Below are 20423 nucleotides of genomic sequence, written 5' to 3' on the forward strand. Positions count from 1 at the left end.
CTATGGGACACACAGATAATCCCTCTCCCTCCAAAAGTCTCTAGGACACAGATAATTTCAAGCTGGGAAAATATACTAGGAAAATAAAGTGACACGTTAGCCCTGCTCTGAGCTTTGTCCTAGTCATCTGCTATCAACCATTGTCAGAGAAGGGATTCTGAGGTAGTTGGATCTTTGGATTGCCTCAGTATGGCCACTATTTTGTTTTGTATGATATGCTTAATTGTGATGTTGTTAGGCTCTTACCTATGATCTGCATTGTTATTGTAACTTTATCAGTCATGTTTTCTATCTGAAGAGTGACTTCATATGCTCCTGAGTGATGAAGCTCTGCCTTTCTGATGAAAAGGATTGTGTCCGTGTTGCTGTTCCGAATTCCCACATCTTTGGAGTCTAGAGTTTGACCATCTTTCATCCAAATTATTTTGGGTCTTGGTTTACCCTGAAGAGAAAAAAAGGAATTTTTTAGGCTGTAATAGATTTCAATTTTTCATTTTGTGGTTTTTTTTTTTTTTTTTAGTGATCTGTAAGTCTAGAAAGCCTGATTTAATATGCAGAGTTGAGATAGTAAACTCTCTAAATACTTTCCAGTTTCTTTTTCTTGCAGACATATTTGCTCCCATCTGTGTGGTTTAGTGGCACCATGCCCTGATGGTGCCGCTTAGCTATAGTTAGAGAAGAGACTGAAATTATATTGAGAACAAATCCAGAAAAAATATACTTGTGCTGGTCTGGTACTCTTTCCCAGGCATCTGTGAAGCCAACAGTTGATCTGGCTCACTCTATTATTAAGTAACAGAAGTCTTTAATATCTGAGCAGTTTATTACACACCCCCCCCCTTCTCCTCCCTTTCTTAAAACATTTGATTCTCTATCCCCAGGTATTTTTAAGATCTTTTGAAAAATTGCTATAATCTTGAAGTCTTGGGATGTGAAACTTACTGTACAATTTTTTATGCATTGCAAAAATTCTTTTGGTGACTGTCAACCTAAGCAGTCAGTGTTGCTACACCCATGGAGGATGACGTTGGGGAATCAGTAAGATATCTGTGGTTTACATCACTGTCACTCAGTCGGTTCCAGGAAAACTGGTAGATAATATTTAGTTCTTCAAAAGTTGTTTGAGTACTACTTCCACAGTACACCTCCAAACCAAGAATCCCAAGAAAACAGAAAAGGGCCTTATCATATTTATTAACTGTATTTATACTCAATCTAGCAGAAAATATCTCAGTAGGTTTTTTTAAGTTTCTGCCAGATTAACATGGTAAAACAGTGCAGCGCAGGGCTAGATGAATGCCAGGAGTAACTCAAATGGGTGGGGAGGGAAAGTGAGACCATGCAAGCCAGCAGTCAGATTTGCTTAGGCTGCCACCTCAGGCCTATAGCTCTGAAATAATAGATACAAGATTATTTTGTCCAGTTCTAGTGTACCTTCACCCTGGTCTCATTTCATAGAACCCTTACAAAAACCTGTTAGAGGAAGACATGGTTTCCCTTCTTCAGCTGGATGGTATAGAAATTCTTGAACAAGTTAAAGGATGTGGTGGTTGCATATTTACTTATTTTTTTCTATATCTATGTCTGATCATCGGTGAACTTAACAAGAATTGACTCTATTTTACTTTCCACATATGTGTATATTTTAAAATTATATGAGGATCCTGCTTGAAAATTTTGGCTAGGGGAATGCTTTCAAAGTAAAAACAATCTACTTAAAATGGTATAATTATATGGAAATTTAATTTAAATTTCTAATTTATCAAGACAAATACTTGGCTAGATTTTCAGACTGATTACAAGATTCAGTAGTTCTTGATGGATTTAGTAATGAGGTGAATTGAGGATCTGGCCCTAAATGTCTTGGCAAAAACAGGCATGAGAAACCATAGCTTTATCTTTATCATAAGAAATATCTTGACTATAAATTGGGCTTTGCTACTGCTGATGTTCGAGTGTGGTTGATCAGATATGTTAACTCGCAGCACCTCCTTTTTTGAGGTGCTATGAGTGCCAGTGAAAGATTGCAAGTGTTCAAAGTGTTGATTTTCATATACTCTTATATTTATAGACTGTGAAAAGCATAAACAGATAGAAAGCATGTTCCTAATAGATATCTCAGAGGATTGGATTTCTGCAATGTGTAATAGGTAATCTGAGAGAGAGAGAACAGTGAGTGACAGAGCGGCTAAATAGCACACTAGAGAAACTTCAGGGAGTTTACTGCCAGGGAAGAACGAATTTAAATACCTTTGCATGTTTATATTTACACATATATGATGAGCAAGAAGATTACTCAGCAATATTGTGAATTTTATCCACTTATAGCACATCATATCCCTTCAATCACATGCCCATATAGTTAATTTCAAAACAAGAATGTGTTGATTCCTTTCCTTTCAGCAGAATGTCCCACCTGCTTTACACACTCAACAGAAAAAGGGTTAGTAATAACATTGTACTTGTTTTTTTCTGTACATTTTAATCTAAAGATTTGAATAGATTTGCAAATAGCATTTAGCCTGGGATACCTTGACAAGGTATTTAATAGAATTTCAGTGTTAAATGACACAGTAGTGACCACAGAGGGTTGCACAGAAACTGTAAATAGTAGAAGACACTGACTTACACTTTAGTTAGATGATACTCTGCCTGCTTGTGTTCCCTAGCTCAGGGTTCACAGTAATTCTAGTATTTATGTATTTTCTCCTATATCCTTTTTGTAATTTGAAGATTGCAATCATATCTACTTAGAGTAGATAAGATTCATTTCTTCAATAGAAATGGTCAGTGATTTAAGCTTTTTCAAAATGTAAAGTGAAATGTTCTCTTTGCTTTGCTTTTTTTTGAAAGATCCTCAGTTTTGCGTATTCTAAATAGTTTTGCAGTGTTAAGAATTGTAGCTATAGCTGCAGTTCAATGCTATTACAAATTTAATTAATGCAAAAAATACCTCTTGAATGAAAATCCTCTGGTTTTGTTCTCGGGCTAAAATTTGGTGTTGGTGGATAGATTTTAGCATTTTTGTTAGCCTTACCTTTTAGGAGACAAGAGTTTATACCAACACATGATTTGTCTGTCCATCAGCTACTCGAAGTACTTCTGAATCAGTTGGTTCATTTCAGCTAAATTTGACAATGCACTAGAAATCTCTAAGATGAGCTTAGTACAGTTTTGTGAAAACTGATGACGGTGAAATACTGAAACCTCAGTTAGTGTCCCCACTGAGGAAAAATCAGGGAAGACTTGGTCTTTATCCATTTTGTTTGGCAACAGCTGAGTGATCAGGCAGGGTAAATGAAGCTCTGGATTAGCTGCTACACATACTTTCTCTGGCTTAGGGAACTGAGGACATGTCAACTAGGACTACCGAGGGGACTAGGGCAAAGAACTGGCAAATCTCTGGGAATATTGCCATGAGGCTGCTCTAAGCAAAACAGCTGGGTTATTATGCTGGGAAGATGGTGATACAGGGTACACAAGCACAAATCTAAAAAACGCCAAACTTTATCTGTTCTTCTGCTTATGGGACAGCTTGCCAATTTTGTGCAAATTTTCTTCAACTCAGGCATCAAAGCAGCAAAAATATCTGTTTATTTAATTTAATTTTTTTAAGACGTACATAACTCAGAAATATCAGATGTAAAATCTTGAATTTTGCATGTGGCTAGACCTCAGTGAAGGGGCCATTTTAGCAATTTTGGAGATAAGAAACATGAAAGAAAAAAAAAGCATGTGATTATGTCGAAGTAGTGCGAGCATGCAATTCAAGGCAGTTACTCCATGTATTGGTTTGCAACTGTTTACTGATTAGATATATCTTTGTGAAAAAGCAACTTTTCCTGTAACCCAGTAACCGCAGGGCAAAAGACGTATATATTTTATTTTACTTAGATTTTGCTCTTATATAGATTTTTTTTTTCCCTCCTGTTACTGCCCAAACAAAAGAATATCAGTAATTTGTGCATATATGTTCCCCTGCTGCAAAAAATGCTTTGCATATCTGCAGCATCTTTTACATGAGAATTTCAAAACTCTTCACTAATAACATTGATTACATTTTTGTAAATGTCAACCCTGGACAGCAGAATAATTTTAGTTTCTTCAAATTATAAATGAGGACTAAATTAAATGATATATCTATTATTACTGAGGCTATCTCTGTCAGAGCCAGAATCTGCAATTTACAATTTCTTTTCCTGTGTCTCACTCAGAAAACCTTTTCCTTTCACACACTAATTCTTGCACTGTATTGATATTATAGTCTTGCATCTGAAAAAAATGCATGTGGTGTTTTACAAATAGTCATTATAGTTGCTTATACTGCTGTAGAAAATGCAAAGACAGGGTAACTGGTGAGGTCTGTCTGTGTGTATATTTTAGCAATTTTGCGCATGCCATAGCAGCATATGTAGTTACATGCATGCACTCTTGATAATCCTTGGCATGCTGTGTTTTTTACACCTTGAGCTCATGTACAGTAATACCCAAGCTATTCTTCGTAAACACACAGGTTCTATACAGGGCCAATTGTGATACTCTGTTTAAGTACAAACTCTAATTTTTGTAGTCAGCCTTTCAGAAATGAACATACACACTTTTGACAAAGAATTTGCCCGGTAACATCACGTACCTTGGCTCCAGAAGAGTAGTTAGTTGAATTCTTATGCTTTTGTGTACTTCTCTCTTTAAGATGCATCCTATGGTCAATAAGCAAGAATGGGCTTGCACTTACTTACAGCACTTACTTTTTCTTCTTCCCCAAAAGGAGGGATTATGGGAGAAACTGTGACTGTAAAAAAATTGTGACTGAAAGAAAAGTAATATTTTTTTTCCCTTTCTTTAACGTTTGAGAGGGTTTTTTAAATCATCAGCCATACTTTATGTAATATTGCTTAAGCAGTGAAGCAAAGGGAACTTGCATAAAGGAAAGTACTTTAGGTAAGTAATGATAAATAACCATGGCGAACTAGAAACCAATACATACCTGAAAAGGGATAACAATATTGATTGTCTCACCCACTTTCTTCACCAGAGTCTGTCTGAGATGGCGTGGCAACCAGATTTTGGGACGCTCTGCATTTAAGCATTAGTACATTAAATACACAGCTTTTGATGGTTTGAAATATTACTTATAGCACAAATAAGACAAAACACCAAAGAGGAGAGGCTTGGACACTTGTAAGTATAAGAAAATTGTGCAAACACTGTTTATTCAGTTAGGGAGTAGTTAATTCTCTAAGTACTTTCAAATTTATTTGACTATTGGATACAAATTTAGTGGAAAATCTCAGTTATATATTTACAACTGAGCAGGTTTCAGTGACAGCAGGATTTGTGAAACTTGTGTCTGAAATGGCAGATTTGGGTGACTTTGGATGTGAGCCTTCTATGTGGACTTTGTTTCTTTGGAGAACTTTATCAGTTCAATAGAAGGAATGGGACAAAGGGTGTATCGGAGTAAAAGAGTGATTATAGACTATGATTAATCTATTGCTATATTGATACTGCAGCTCCTTGTAAATTGCCATTTGGAGATATTTATGGACTTACTCAGAAAGTAGAGCAATCATTGGATTTCCTTTACCTTTCTACAGTCGTTCAGTTATAGTTCTTTCTTTGAGGTGGAAGGAGTGGAGTCTCATTGTAGCAGCTTACTTAACTGCTAACAAAAAGACCTTAGTGCATGTTCTTTCATCTAGTTCCTGCTTTCCTCTACCTCACTGGAAAGTTTTCTATGTTCTCCATGTGTTCCTTATTCTGTTCCTAGCCATTTACAGAAAGAATTTCTTAACATACAGTTGGAGTATCTGTCTTAATGTCCATTTGGTTTTGAGGTGCATTACAACTTTGTTTCATTTACACCAAGTCATTTTACTGTCAGTGAGACTCTGGCAGACACTTCGTATGAGTCAAGGTTGAGGAATCCACTATTAGCAGCTCTTGATATCTTTTGGACTCCAGTCAAATGAATTATAATCTACTGCTGTTGGGTGATACACAGGGTGTTAATTAATAACCTAGGACAATCAAGAACAGATAAATGCTTTTATTTAAATAGATGTCTTGCTGTAGCCGATGCAGCTGTTATTTTGCAGTAATATAACAGCTTTTCCAGCAGAGTGCTAAATGTTAAAAAAAAGTGTCTCTTAAATGCTGACAGTGCCATTACAAGAGGTGAAATGTCCATATTTTGAAAGTAAGAAGTAGGATTTTGTTTTAAGAGCTATGTTTCAGAAATATTGGACAGTATAGTAATGTTCTCAGAATCAGAAGATACTGGGTGCCTAGTCAAAGTGGAAGAGCTGTTTGGGTGGTATTCTCAGAAGGCGGCACAGGCTTGTCAGTCCCAGAGGTTTTCTTCATGTGTACATGATTAGAATTTTGACCAGAGGAAATAGATTAATAAGATTTATTCAGTATAGATACTCACGCAGGATCTCTTGAACAGTAACAGGCTCTTTGATTATTGCTGCTCCACTCTCACCAGCCAGGTTTATAGCCTTTATACGGAATTGAAGTTTGTCCCCTGTGACCAGGTCTTTAATCAGTGCAGATGTGCGCTCAGTTAGACCAGGAAGAGCTGGAATCCATTCTGTAGCTGCAAGTACAGGATTTGCATATTGTAATAATATATTAATTTTTCCAAACTGATGCCTTGTCTACAATTGAAAGTAAATTTGTGTTAGGGTGAAATGAATTTAACATGCAATACTACACTTAAAAGGGAATAAACTAAGCTGGAAAAAGACCTCTGGATCTAGAAGATGTATTTATACATGGAGTTAAGGAATATATACATTTTGTTACTCAAAATAGCTAAGGGTAAGGGAATCGTCATTGGGTAGTTCCTTTGGCGTTCTGTTTTATAGAGTTTAGAGCTGTGGGGCTTCTCTAATTTATTTTCATTAGCAAGAGGGTAGGGGGAGAGAATTTTGGAAGTAATTTTAGCAAGAAAGTGAAGCCTTTCTCAAATAAGTATATCTTCTGTGGGTGTCCAAATGGTTTGGTGGGAGCCACATATGCTGAAAATAATAACAAACCACGTAACTGTTGGAATTTATTATTAATTTCTCAATTGACACTGTAGAATAGAATTCTTGGGGCTTCCTTAGTTATTCTAATGACACAGGAGTATGACTGGTAAAATCATTGTTCTATGATGATGACATAGGGATTCTGGTAATTCCATGACGATATCTCATTAAAGACTATAATATATTTCTGAATAGATTATACCCTGTAAAAACCCTAGTTTAGGTTATATGGCAATTGAGTTTAGTGTCAGTGAAAATTTCATGATTTAAGTGATTATAAATTTATCTGATTTTTATGACATAAATGTTGTGTTTTAGCATTGCAGTAAATTGAGTGTTGTAGATATGGTACAGTTATACTTTTTGTTATCAGACCACAAGTATTAGATGTGATAAGGTATCAGCTACTTGAAGGTTTAACTGATATTGTTACAGTCATGTTATTATATCGGTTTTAAGGAATACACAATTTGTGAATGCTGCAAAAGTATAGTAGTGACTATAGAACAGCACTGGTATTTCTGTAGTACTTTTCTGTATTAAAGTTTATGATGATTGTGAAGATGATGTTATGGTTGATGTGACTCATGGTTTTACAGTCGTATCGTGGTAAGTCTAGTGATGGTTGTCATGGATGTTAGTCATAGATTAGAGTTCAAATTTAATGATACTGGATACGGTTAATTTATTGGGCTATTGCAGTGAAGCTACTGCAATTGTAGTATTTTAATAATGTTCAGTTGCTGCTGCCTAGTACTTGTGCTTACTTACATCCATCTTTGCAGTATTCCACAATATAACCATCTAATCCCCCAGCTCCAATCCGCTCAGGGGGTCTCCACTTCAAAGCAACAGTGCTGTCAGAAACCTCTTCCACTGTAAAGTGGGTTGGTTCACTTGGAGGAGCTACAAGGAAATACATAGAAGTAAATTCTGAGAAATAGCAATGTAACTGTGAGAATTCAAAGGCTACAGAAGGAGTGATTAGCAGCTGAATTATATACCACTATCTGTTTTAATAAAATAAATTTAGCTGAAGCTCAGTTTTAAAATGTAACAGCTAGTACTTCATTTAATAGAAGTACAGCATAAGATTCCTATAATAGTGAGGGGAACAAGACGTTAAGACGGTAGTTCCTATTCACGTGTGCTCCCTCATAAGTAAAAGCCAATGAAAAAAGAAGAGTTGTAGAAGGGAGTCAAATTGTCAGCAGAAGTCTGCAGAAAAGTTTAGAAATAAAAATGCATACAATTTGTATGCTGTATTTACACCCTGACTGTAATTAGACAAAATTCACGTAGTCAGAGGACCAAATTCATTAGTGGCTAAATTTGACTTCACTCATTTTCTTCTAACAGTGGAGAAAATGACCAAAAGTTACGACTACATGTTTACAGAAACACTAGTAGTGATTTGTGCATTTGTAATAGAGACATGCCTGGGAAAAATAATTTGGGGCTGACAAAAATATTTCTGTCAGATATAGCTATTTCATATCTTTTCAGAACAGGAGTGTCATGGCTCTTTTTAAATCCATAGTTCAGAAGGACCACTAGCTAAATTCAGTCATCTTAAGCATGACTGTTGTCTACTAATTAAAAAACAATCAGGAAGAGCCCTTACTGGAGAATCCCAAATGCACACAAATGCTACTGTGAACTCATTGATTCCTAAAAGCAAACAGAAAGATAAATTTTTCAGAATTACATTTAGAGTGCTGGAACATGAAATTTAGTATACATGGCATAAAAGCAATCATGTATGTTTGGCGTACTCTGTGTATATGTATTATAAACTGAACATCTTTTGAATATACATAACAGATTTTACATATTAGAATTATTTCATATATAAACTAAGTTAAACAGATTTATAAATTGTGCAACTGATTGAAATTGATCTTAGTTTGCAAAGTTATTGTAAAAAAAAAAAAATTACAAAAATATCACCCAGTTTCCTTTCTGTAGCTGTGTCAAAATTTTTCATATTCAAATGGCAGCAAGGACTATGAACAGCACACAGGAGGCAAAGGCAGTTCGGAGCATACACAACCACACAGCACACGATCAAAACCCCAAACCTCTTCTCTGAAGCAGTAAGTGTGAACTTTATCCTTAATCAAGTAAAACTCTGCCTATCCCATGAAAACTTTGGACCTTTTTTATCAGTAGCTCCACTTGATGGTTTCCATTTGCCCTCTTTTGTTGCAGACCAGCCGTTGTGTGTTTGAAATCCAGAATTAGGAGACCCTTCTTGCAGTTCATCCTTTCCTTCTGACCCCTTCACTGCATCATCTGCTTTTACATTATCTCCTTCAGCAGGCTGTCCCCCTTCGCTGATATTTGTAGATCTAGCAACTCTAGTCATTTTAATCTTCAGCTATTTGTATTTTTGTGGGTTGTCTTTCTAAAGCTCTTAGCAGGCAGTTTTCCTGAGGACTCCTTTAGTTTACTCCTTGCTCAGGGACTGCAGGAGACACTGCACTGCTGTGTTGGGAAGGATTATTTATAGAAAATAATTCCTCAAATATTTTCTTGATCAGCTATCCTTTTAGCTGTGGAGAGGGTCAGGATTAAGGAAGTACTGGGTGGGATACTGTGATATTTGCACCCATAAAGGAATGGGAGAAGCTGAGAGGGACAGGGAAATTTCTGTCAATTAGTTCTCCTCCTTTCCAGATCCAGCTTGACTCTCACACTTCTAATTATAACAACTAAAAATTCATCAGCAATTTCATGAAACTGGAACCTCTGTGCTTCTCAGGAAGGGGAATGAGAGATAGAGAAGAGGAAGATAACAAATGAAAAGGTTGATTAAATATAGAATATAGAGATAATCGATAGCCTTTTTCTTAACATGTTCTTTTTCGGTATAAGGGCAGTTGAAGAGAAGAGGTGAAAATTGTCCTGTCTTGGTTTTGTACTAGAAGTAATATAATAGGTAGAACTCACCAATTGGCATGAAGGGTTGCGAGGCAGGGCTTGGCCGGGACATGCCAATAGAATTCACAGCATAAATCCGCATCTCATAAACTACTCCTTCAATCATTCGTTTGGCTTCATAGGTTAGCTCTTTTAAAAGGTCAAAGTTCAGTCTCATCCATCGATAGCTCTTCTTCTTCTTTCTCTCCAAAATATAGCCTGGAAAGAATAGCTCTTATTGATGTGAAAGAACTGCAAATTCTTCTCTCACATGTAGGAAAAAAGAAAATCACCTTTTTTTTCTCCCAATGGCATAAAAAAGCCAAATGTGATTCAGAATTATTGCATATAACTGAATTGTGTGAAGCTTTGATATTTTCCTCCAGTTTCCTCTTGTATTACTTTCCTTTTCTCTGACATTCTTACCTGAACAATTATACTTTTCAGAGTAGAAGTTATTTAGAATTGTCTGTGTCTGGTATTAGGCTTTAAGCACATTTTGCATGCTGTACACTACTATTAAGGTATTTAGATGTATGCAAAATAGAGATACTAGCAGAGCTGGTTTAAATGGTCTTTCTGGTGAGAATGTGGTCATTCACTTCTAATGGCAGAGAAATGCATGAGACACAGCAGTTCAACAGAAAGCCCTTTCAGTGAAGGAGAAATTGCCTTGAAATGTGTGAGACAGAGTTAAAAAATTAATTTCTTTCTGTCGTGGTTTAACCCCAGCCAGCAACTAAGCACCACGCAGCCGCTCACTCACTCCCCACTGGATGGGGGAGAAAATCGGGAAAAGAAGTAAAACTCCTGGGTTGAGATAAGAACGGTTTAATAGAACAGAAAAGAAGAAACTAATAATGATAATGATAACACTAATAAAATGACAACAGTAGTAATAAAAGGATTGAAATGTACAAATGATGCACAGGGCAATTGCTCACCACCCGCCGACCGACACCCAGCCAGTCCCCGAGCGGCGATTCCCTGCCCCCCCTTCCCAGTTCCTAAACTAGATGGGACGTCCCATGGTATGGAATACACCGTTGGCCAGTTTGGGTCAGGTGCCCTGGTTGTGTCCTGTGCCAACTTCTTGTGCCCTGGCTGGGCATGAGAAGCTGAAAAATCCTTGACTATAGTCTAAACACTACTGAGCAACAACTGAAAACATCAGTGTGTTACCAACATTCTTCGCATACTGAACTCAAAACATAGCACTGTACCAGCTACTAGGAAGACAGTTAACTCTATCCCAGCTGAAACCAGGACACTTTCTTATATTCTGCTGCAATTTACTAATCTTGACTAACAACATAAATCCCAATACAAAAATCAGTTGGAAGAACAGTTTGACACTCCCCCCCCGCCCTTTTTTTTATATGATTTATTAAAGAACTGATGTTAGATCTCTGTGTCCATTGCTAAGTGATGGAATTGCAGGGTGCTTCCCAGACAGTGCAGATCCCATCTCTGCTTCAGCCCTATAGTGGAGTGAGTCCTGGCCACGCACCATTTTTCTTGCTCTGATTCCCTTGGGAAGAAAGTGAACCTGTGTGATTACAGAGAACCAAGAGACCTGGATGCACTGCAGAACAAATCTATGGTATAGCATAGATGTAGTCTGTATCCCCAGAATCCAGGTCTTTAGTACATCTTCACCCCCTCAACATCCACAGCCTTTCCTACACTACTGTGCTGTTTTTCAGAATGCCTAAATCAGGCTGGGTTATCAGTTTAAAAGATAAACTCATTTCCCAAAACTGGGAATAGAATCTGTGATTCTTGATCCTTAATATGGAGGATGCTGCTTCTCTGTGTTGCAGGTGGTATGCCTGAATGTGATGCATGTAGACTTCTTTTAAATAGGTTTTGTTTTGAAAGCTATTAATCTTTTAACTATGGAGTGAATAATCAGAAAACACACTGAATAGTAATTTACACATGCCATGTATTGTATGTCTGTTTCTACCCATAGTCTACAGAGAATACGTCCATAACAGTGGTCAGCTACAATAGTATGTCTATAGCAAACACATTGTAAAGACTTAGGAATTGAGCTGTGTAGGTCAATGATTCAGTCCCTGCTGCTCACAAAGGTCACAGCTATCAAACTTGCAGATGTCCCTTTGGTATACCTGGGAAGTATGATTCACACTTAGCATCTAAAGGGAGATGGAGAACGACAGGCATGTTTGCTGATGTGCTACAGGCACACACATCCTGCATCAGGAGCCTTTCCTGTCTATATTGAATTGCATGGGAGTCTACAGAATGTTTTGGGAAATGAGTGGTGGAAGTACCTTTGAGCTGACAGGTTGTATCATCACTTCTAATGTATAAAGTTACTCGTGGCATGCTTTTTTTCAGTAACTTTTAAACAGAGTTAAATGCTGTAAGCAAAGAACCTATGGTTCCTTTTACACGTTCCTGCTTTTTTCTCTCTTCACCAGGGTCTGTGAGACTGAAAGAAGTTTCAGCAACTCAGTTTCTGTTTTTCTGCCAATTTAGATATGCCTAGTTTCCTGTCAGAACTGAGACACTTCTTCACTGTGGCATACCAGAATTGCCATTAAAAAAAAAAAAAGTAAAAAGGAGGTAAAAAGACAATACTGGTACTGTTAGTGACATTTGGTAAAACAGATTATTTCCCCAAATGAACAGAATGTATTACAGATAAAGATACTGCTTTAGTAATATAAAAAGTACATGAGACCTCATGAAAGATTTACGTAACAGTAAAGATGGGGTGTGAACTTATTTTCTATATCTGTTGGATATAGTTAATAAAGACTGTAGTAGACTGCCTACAATGCCATCTGTAACAATATGAAGACAGGTAGGGATGCATATGTCTTTTCCCCCTGCCTTTTTAACTTGCTCCTAAAGCTTTGTTTGACTGGATAGTGCTGGATCTCCTCCCCCCGCCCAGGTGTTTTATTCTAGCTCTATTAGTACTACAGTCCTGTGCTAACTGAATAAACCTCCTCAGGTAGTGCAAAGGGTTGTTAGTGGAATGTTAATAAAATCATTCCTTTGACAGTGAAAACAAAACAAGGAACTTTCCAAAACATGTGTCCTGAAAACTCTACAAAACCAAATCATGGGCTTTGCATAGTCAAGGCGGGGGGGTGGCTGTGGTAATGGGACAGCTATTGGTATACATCTTTGCACATAATAGTTTAAATTGTTAACTTCTTGCTTGTCTCCTGTCAGAACAGGTGAAACCACAAGGGACTGGCCCAGTAGTATCTTGTTTATTCCTGCACAGATAACTTCTGTTGAATTAAATGAGGTTACTCTATTCCTGTGGAAGTGAATGAAGTCCAAATATCCAAAAGCAAATACAAACTCCTCTCTTCCAGATACTATGCAGGGGGTTAAAAGAATTTTAGAACATTTCTAGCCCTGGCAACCCCATGAGAGTCCATATAGCTTTAAGTGTATTTTTTTTGAAAAGAAACTCAAACTCCAGTGATCATTATTAAACAAATTGCTAGCTTTGGAGTCCAGAGGAATTTTCCCCTAAAATTGGCCAAGACCCTGCATTATTTCCGTTTCTTTCTGAGCATCACAGGGAGTTTTATCTAAAAACCACCATGCTCTGCAGAGAACTTAAAATGGTATTGGTGATATTCTTGATCGCTCCTGCTCATTTCCTGTATCGCATGATAACTTTGGCCTCTAGTTTTTAGTACAGATTTTGAGGTCATTAAAATGATTGAAACGTGTTTTGTGACCCATGGTGTGTGGTTGTATATGAAGTAGAGTTATGAAGTAGTTTTCTTAAAGAAACATGTATTGCATGAGTGCTTGAGATTGCAGCCAAATGGAGCTGGTGACTGAGATGGCCACAGATCTGTTGTGGTATTCCTAAGTAAGTCCAAAGGCCTGTCTTACTGACCCAAAATTTCAATCTTGAATGAGAATGTTTAGCTTTAACTATATTTGGTATCACCATCTTGTGCTTCGGTAACTTACTGAAATATTTCTCTGATTCAAATAGCACGGGTAGGGGGCACTCTCTCCCTAAAATTGAAGGACCAGAATCAAGACCAGTTTGAAGGTTTGATATATTAGTTAGTTGTTGAGGGTCAGCCTTCCTAGAGTGAATAAACATAGAGAATCCTTCTGTGCCATTTTAAAGGACCAGCAAAAAATATAGGCTAGGCTGCTGGGGACTTTACATTTTAGCACTTCTTACCAAGTACTGGTTGCCCACCATCATATTTAGGGGGTTGCCACTGCACAGTACAGTAATCTTCTCCAATGTTGCTGATCTTGGGAGCTTCTGGAGGGTCAGGAACATCTGAAGAAAATGTGAGAATGAATGAGAGTTGTTTCTGTTTCAATTTCTGTATACAAGTCAATGAAATATTTTTCTTCAACATTTTTTCCGTATCATATTGATACAGCTTTGTCAGATAGCAAGAGTAGGTACAATCAAGAATGTATTATCTTAGTGTAAAGTGAATCCTGCTATTTGATGCTTCTGTGTTAGGTTAGTTTTCCTTTAAATACCATTAATTACTCAGCTCCCTTGTTCTTCCGAGACATAATCAACTTTTTTGCAAAAATGTAAGGTAACAAGGTAATTCTGTAAGAAGAGGTTTGCTCCAGAGTTTCCTATTTTCTCTAGAATAATCTTTATATAGAGTACAATGGCTACGTGTCTCGCATATTTTGATATTTTAGAGGTATTCATAGTAAATATCCTGATTTAAGATTTGTAAAAGATGGAAAGATACTTAGTATTCACCTAAGCAGTGAATTCTAGATTTTAATACTGTAGGTGAAAGTAATTTTCTTTTATCATTTCTAAGTTTGCTTATAACCTGACCTTTTGTCATATGTGTGGCAGGGTGTAAACAAGTTAAATACTATGAAAAGTTTCGTAAAAATTACTGACTCAAAATCATATTTCCCCCAGCTCTTCTGTGACTCATAGTGGCAATCTGCTTATATCAGATACATTATGTCTCTTTAAACCATTAACCATTTACTGCTTATAGAATGAAGTAATCTTTGCTTAAAAACATAAACCACAACAAAATGACAAGAAGTTTTTCATCTCAGACAAGCATGAAGCATATACTTCAGAACAGAATGTAATCTATAAAATGATAAATAGTATCAGCTGAAACTGGAAATATATAAAAAGGAAATACATGGATTTCTACTGGGAGTTGCTCTATTACCTTTTCAGACAGAAGGCAACTACCTGTGAAAAATACTTCTGCCAAATTTTGTGATTGATAGTATTCCTGCCTTTATGATCCTTTTCTGTTTTTCTAAACCTAAAGTCAGAACCTGCCTTAGTTTTAGAGAAGGGTGAGTTTCAGTGAACTCAAGATGCTTTCATGCTCTGGTTGTTTCCTTCCTTCACTTACCAATAACTTTGACTGTGATATCAGCCTTATCTTCTCCCACTGGATTCTTAACTATAACTCTGTATACTCCCTCGTCCTCCTTTTCTGCTCCTTCAATGATGAAGACACAGTGGTCTTCATGCATCTCCACACGAACTCTGCCTTCAGATTCAAACAGAAGCTGTGGGCAGTGAAAGTAACAGATAAATTCATTGTAAGTTGTGCCAGGGACAGCCTGATGAGGGTGCATGTAAGCTAGTGAAAATCTTCAAATCACTGAATATTATAACAATTATTGAAAAGCTATAATGTTTTTCAAGTTCTATTTGTATGTAGAAGAGAGAAAATATAGACTAAGTGGTTCACATAAATGACATTTGGGAAAATTGGTTCCGAAATTCTGCAGGTTGTTAAGATTCACTGCTAGTTACACATACCCAGTTACGTTTCAAAGAAGTTGCTAAGTACTTCCACAAATTCCTACTTGGGTTAGCTGCGAGTATCAATGTAAAGAATTTCATAGATAACAGTTGGGTACTGTGTAAATTCAAGAGGGTTTGCAAATTCAAATTCAAATGGTTGAGCAAACGTTCCTCATCAACAGTACCTACATTTGGCATCAGATAACATGGACTTGAACAGTTTCCCTCTAAAAAATTTACCATGTTGCTTGTAACTGTTAATGGCATCAGTGTGATTTCTGTCACTCAAGGACATCATGTGGGGTAACTTTATACTCTTCTCTGAGCTGAGGTCTAAACATAATGACCACAACTTTGCTGTACATTTGTAACACAGTCCTTTCTTCTTTATGTACCTGTGTATCTTTAGACTTAGAACAGAAACAATTAGAAAGCATATGTGCCTGAATAATGACTAGTACAGCAGAACACTAATCCTGGGAAAGGTTTATTGTTGCATAATAAATGTAAAATATTTTTGACTCTATCAAAGTAAGTTATTTATGACAAAAAGGAAACTTGTTGGAAAATGAATCCTCTTTCACCGTTTTGTACATACATAGTCCACTCTCTTGACCCATTGTCATCTTTCCCTCTGTCCTGTAAGATTTTGTCCTAGTTTTTTTCCTCTAGTTATTATTGAAGCTTACAGGTTAGTGGGGAAAAAAGGGATAAACGGTCACAAATATATTAAAAAGAGTTTTCGGATAACTGCTTTGATTCCTTGTAATCCAGCCACCATGTGATGGTGATTAGAAAGAGATTCCTCAATCAGCATCTTACTCTAAAATTAGTCACCAGATCTCTTGTGCCCATTCAAAGTGTTTGGTAATTACCATTGTGAGGCAGGATGTTGGGCCTGATGTGCTATTTGCTTCACCAGTTTTAATATCTACTGACTTTAATTTTATTTCCTTCTGAATATGACCTTTTATCTGGAAAACACTAAACATATTTGTGTGTCTGCATAAATAATAAGGAGCTTACCTTACTATCAGTATTTAAATCACTGCTATTTTCTGAGGGAGTCATGGAATCATCATTGCTTCGAACAAGGTCGCTTTTCTAGATAAGCAAAGAAACCACAGAAAGTAAGCTAAGTCTTTCTGAGCAGAGCAGTAAAGCTGTTTCTGCAAGACAGAGGAGAAGAGTCCATAGGTTTGTTAGGTGGGTTGAATATGGAGGTGTGAGAAAAGCAAAGAGCAAAGTGAGGCAGCAAGCAGACCTGGGAAGCAAATCAACTGATAAAAGAAAAAAGCAGAAATGGAAATAGATGTATCAGACTGCAGTGAATTAAGGGAAGGATAAGTCAGCAAAACCAAATTTACAGCTTAACAAAGAAAGATGCATGACTGCTGCAGTAGAATTGTAACTGGTTGTGAATCTGTGTCCTGTGGTACTAGTTACTCATCTTGTGTAACTACAAAAATAAGGATTACTTCTTTCTGTAACAATGGGCTAGTAAGTCAATGTAAATGTTTTAACACTCAGAAATATAGCCAGGTCTGTAAAACACATCAAACAATATTATGAAGCTGTGCTACTGTTTCTTTAGGATTTCATTAGTAAGTATCCTTCAAATCAAGACTGGCTTCTTTTACTCATATGTTGAGACCACACGCCTTAGAAATAACACTGTATAGGGGTTGCCTGACACCCAGTCATCATTTTATCAGAGAAACTTGTGTATTAGGGTGTCAATTTCTCTTGGTTCCCAAAAGAGAGATAAATGGCTTTTTTGTTTGTTTGTTTCCATACTAATTCTGTGTTGCAGAAAATAGTCCTAAGTGTAATTAAATATGCTAACCTGAACAAAGAACGTGGCAGAATCATGAAAAAATGAGATCAGGGAAATTAATATAATTGGCAATATTATTTTGTCTCTATCTACACCTATGGGAAGTGTAATGATGCTGTAGAATATTATGCAAAGTATTTCTGCGTTTTGTGCTAGTTATAGCTCAAGAGCCCACAGATGGTGAGGGATGGGAATGTTCTGAGATAGCCAGAAAGGAAGCTCACTTAACATTTTGTGTCTAGCTTCTAAATTCTTTCTTTGATGTTTTGTAATTGCTTTGATAAGGCAAGTAGCAAGTATCCTCTATTTTCATTATACCAAATACAGTTTTATCCCAGTGGTCTGCTAAGACGACATTTTCTTCACAGACTGTAGAATTCTTGAGAAAGATTAAAAAAGAAGCTGCCATCTCCAGAACATGTCCGTCCTGTCAGGTGAAGGTGATGGGGATGACTCATTTATTTCTTTTGCTCTGAGGTAGGAAGAGAATAAATGTGTATGGTATCCTACTGTCTGCATGTACATATGTCTACTCATATATACTCAGCCCTCTCTTTTGGAATAGAAAAACAGGCAACAGTTCAGAAAAAGAAGAGTTCAGGATGACTCTCATAAAAACAGCTAAATCGCAAAGAGCTGCATTGCAGATATTTAATTTTTTTTTTCTTGAGGTTTAAGAAAAAATAAAATTAAAAGGAAGGTGAAAATACATGTAACTAAGAATTGTAAATCAAAGTAAGATTTGAGAAGGAAAATAAATTTCCTGTTGCGACTTCCTTGCCTCAGACATTGTGTCAGGTTACACATTACCTTGTTTACTTTCTGCCAGATGACAGTGGGTGTTGGATCTCCTGATATGGGAACATCCAATCTCAGTTTGTTCCCAGCCACCACGACAATAGTGTCAGGGGATTGGCCCAGACAGTCAAGGTGGATTTTGGGAGGTTCTATAGCAAAAGCAGAGAAAATAATTTTTAAATATAGTTTGAGTGTTCCATATGGAACAACAACAAAAAAGTGAATATTCATACATTAAAATAAAAATGAAAAAGCACTGCTTCCTTTGCTATTGAAAACATGTTTACTTGTATATAAATAATGACTGCTGTTCTTACCTTCTCTTGGTACAAAATCAATCTTGACCTCTGGGGGAAAAAAAGGAGGGGGAGGGTGTAGGAGAAATAGATCAGAAAACAGAATTTACATAGCATCTGCACACAAAAAATAATTTTAAAACTATTCATCATTGAAACCTCATAAGGCATATACATCAAGAGATTAATGCAATAAAATGGAAAACAGGCTCTGTAAAATAATGTGATAATGATAACACAAAATAACAGGGAAAAGCAATGTGCCTATATTGGGGTATCAGGAAAGAGATTCTGCACGCTCTTTCCTGGTATAACTGTGATTAATACCATTATTTTACCCCTCTGGAATTCCCATTACATATTCTAAGATAACTTACCCAAAAACTGAAGCTTGGCAGAAAGGTTGTAAGCAAATCCCTGAGGGATGAAGGAATAATCAGCCTCGTCACCTGGTGTTACATCCTCAATAGTTAGCTTATGGATTCTGGAAACATGAACAAATACATTCTGCTCCCTTATCTTACCTCTCCAGGAGAAACAGGGCTATCTCAAGACACAAGGTGCAGGCTATAGGATATTAATAGACATTACTATTTCTTCTCCCCTTACCCTAACATCAAGTCAACAACCACCAGGGCTGTAGATTAGATTGCTCTGCTTTCGGTGTTCAAGCAAATCCATGTCAGCATGTTGTCTATGAATGGATTTTTCTTGTCAAGGTAGATGCATAGTCTAGTCTGAATAGAGGAAGCATCTTCTCTGCTTTAGTCCAGTTCTTTATGATTATTACAAGGGCAGTTGTAACACTGCTGACTGGTTTCATTTGATCAGATTGTGACTACAATAAATTCTGGAAAAACAAGCTAAAAAGTGATGCTCCATCCCTGTAGAGAGCACCAAGGAAGACTTTACCTAACATGTAGTGCTTATGTATCTTCTGAATCTTCTTGGTCTCCATTTCCAGTAGTAGTTAGACTGCTAAGAAACTTGAGCACAGAACTGCACAACTGTATGTGTTACTATAAACACTAGTTTTTCTGAAGGGGTTTATATATACGTGCTATCTTTATCTGTCTAAACACCACTGCTAATTTTAAAGTTATCAACAATATGTTTTCTAGATTGTTTGAATATCAAGAAAACACAAAATCCTAATGAAAACAGAATGAATTCTGCTGATGTACTACTGATGCCGTATACGGAAAATGTACAAACACAGAAAGACTGCATGCATACCAAAGCAAGTCTGTGACTGTATGTTGGTTGCATATGAGAAGGTTTTAAACTTTTTTCCTTTTAGCTGGAGCCGGGACAAAGTCTTGTTTTATATTCCTGTCCCCGAGATAATAGTTCCTGGGGATTGTAATGCAATACCCAAGCCTGTACCTGCTTTCTGAAACAAGACTAACCTGCCAATATGGGAGATCTTTATCCTTTCATCTGGGACCACCTCCTTTCCATTTTTCAACCAGATTCCTTTCACATTTTCATCAGAAACTTCACACTTGAAGACTGCCTGGTCACGTGCCTTCACTGTCAGGTCCGCAATGCTCTGATAAACTTCCAGCTTTTTCTCTGATATTGTGAGGATAATCAATATGCACATCAACAAATAAGAATAGCTCTGTAAGTAAACGGTGTGGATTTACTGAGTAGAAGAGGCTAGGACTGAGCAAGCTGTTTGTGGAAGGGTGAAATATGAAGGGAAATCCACAGTGTGCAGGGCTTTAACAGGACTGATAGTT

The 20423-nt window shown here is 36.9% G+C and overlaps 1 protein-coding gene across 1 annotated transcript in view; it reads right to left on the reverse strand.

Annotated features, from left to right (window-relative positions):
- MYBPC3 (myosin binding protein C3) overlaps window positions 1-20423 on the reverse strand; it is a 62977-nt gene that overhangs the window by 12353 nt on the left and 30201 nt on the right. Inside the window, exons 17-28 of the mRNA XM_069784593.1 lie at window positions 20088-20253; window positions 19056-19162; window positions 18700-18729; window positions 18395-18531; window positions 16774-16851; window positions 15347-15506; window positions 14161-14265; window positions 9990-10178; window positions 7809-7943; window positions 6434-6601; window positions 4988-5076; window positions 247-442 (exon numbers count right to left, since the gene is read on the reverse strand). Coding sequence (XP_069640694.1) covers window positions 247-442; window positions 4988-5076; window positions 6434-6601; window positions 7809-7943; window positions 9990-10178; window positions 14161-14265; window positions 15347-15506; window positions 16774-16851; window positions 18395-18531; window positions 18700-18729; window positions 19056-19162; window positions 20088-20253 — 1560 coding nt within the window. The remainder of the gene's footprint in view (window positions 1-246; window positions 443-4987; window positions 5077-6433; window positions 6602-7808; window positions 7944-9989; window positions 10179-14160; window positions 14266-15346; window positions 15507-16773; window positions 16852-18394; window positions 18532-18699; window positions 18730-19055; window positions 19163-20087; window positions 20254-20423) is intronic.

Source organism: Haliaeetus albicilla, chromosome 5 (genome assembly GCF_947461875.1).
Source record: "Haliaeetus albicilla chromosome 5, bHalAlb1.1, whole genome shotgun sequence".
Taxonomy (NCBI): domain Eukaryota; kingdom Metazoa; phylum Chordata; class Aves; order Accipitriformes; family Accipitridae; genus Haliaeetus; species Haliaeetus albicilla.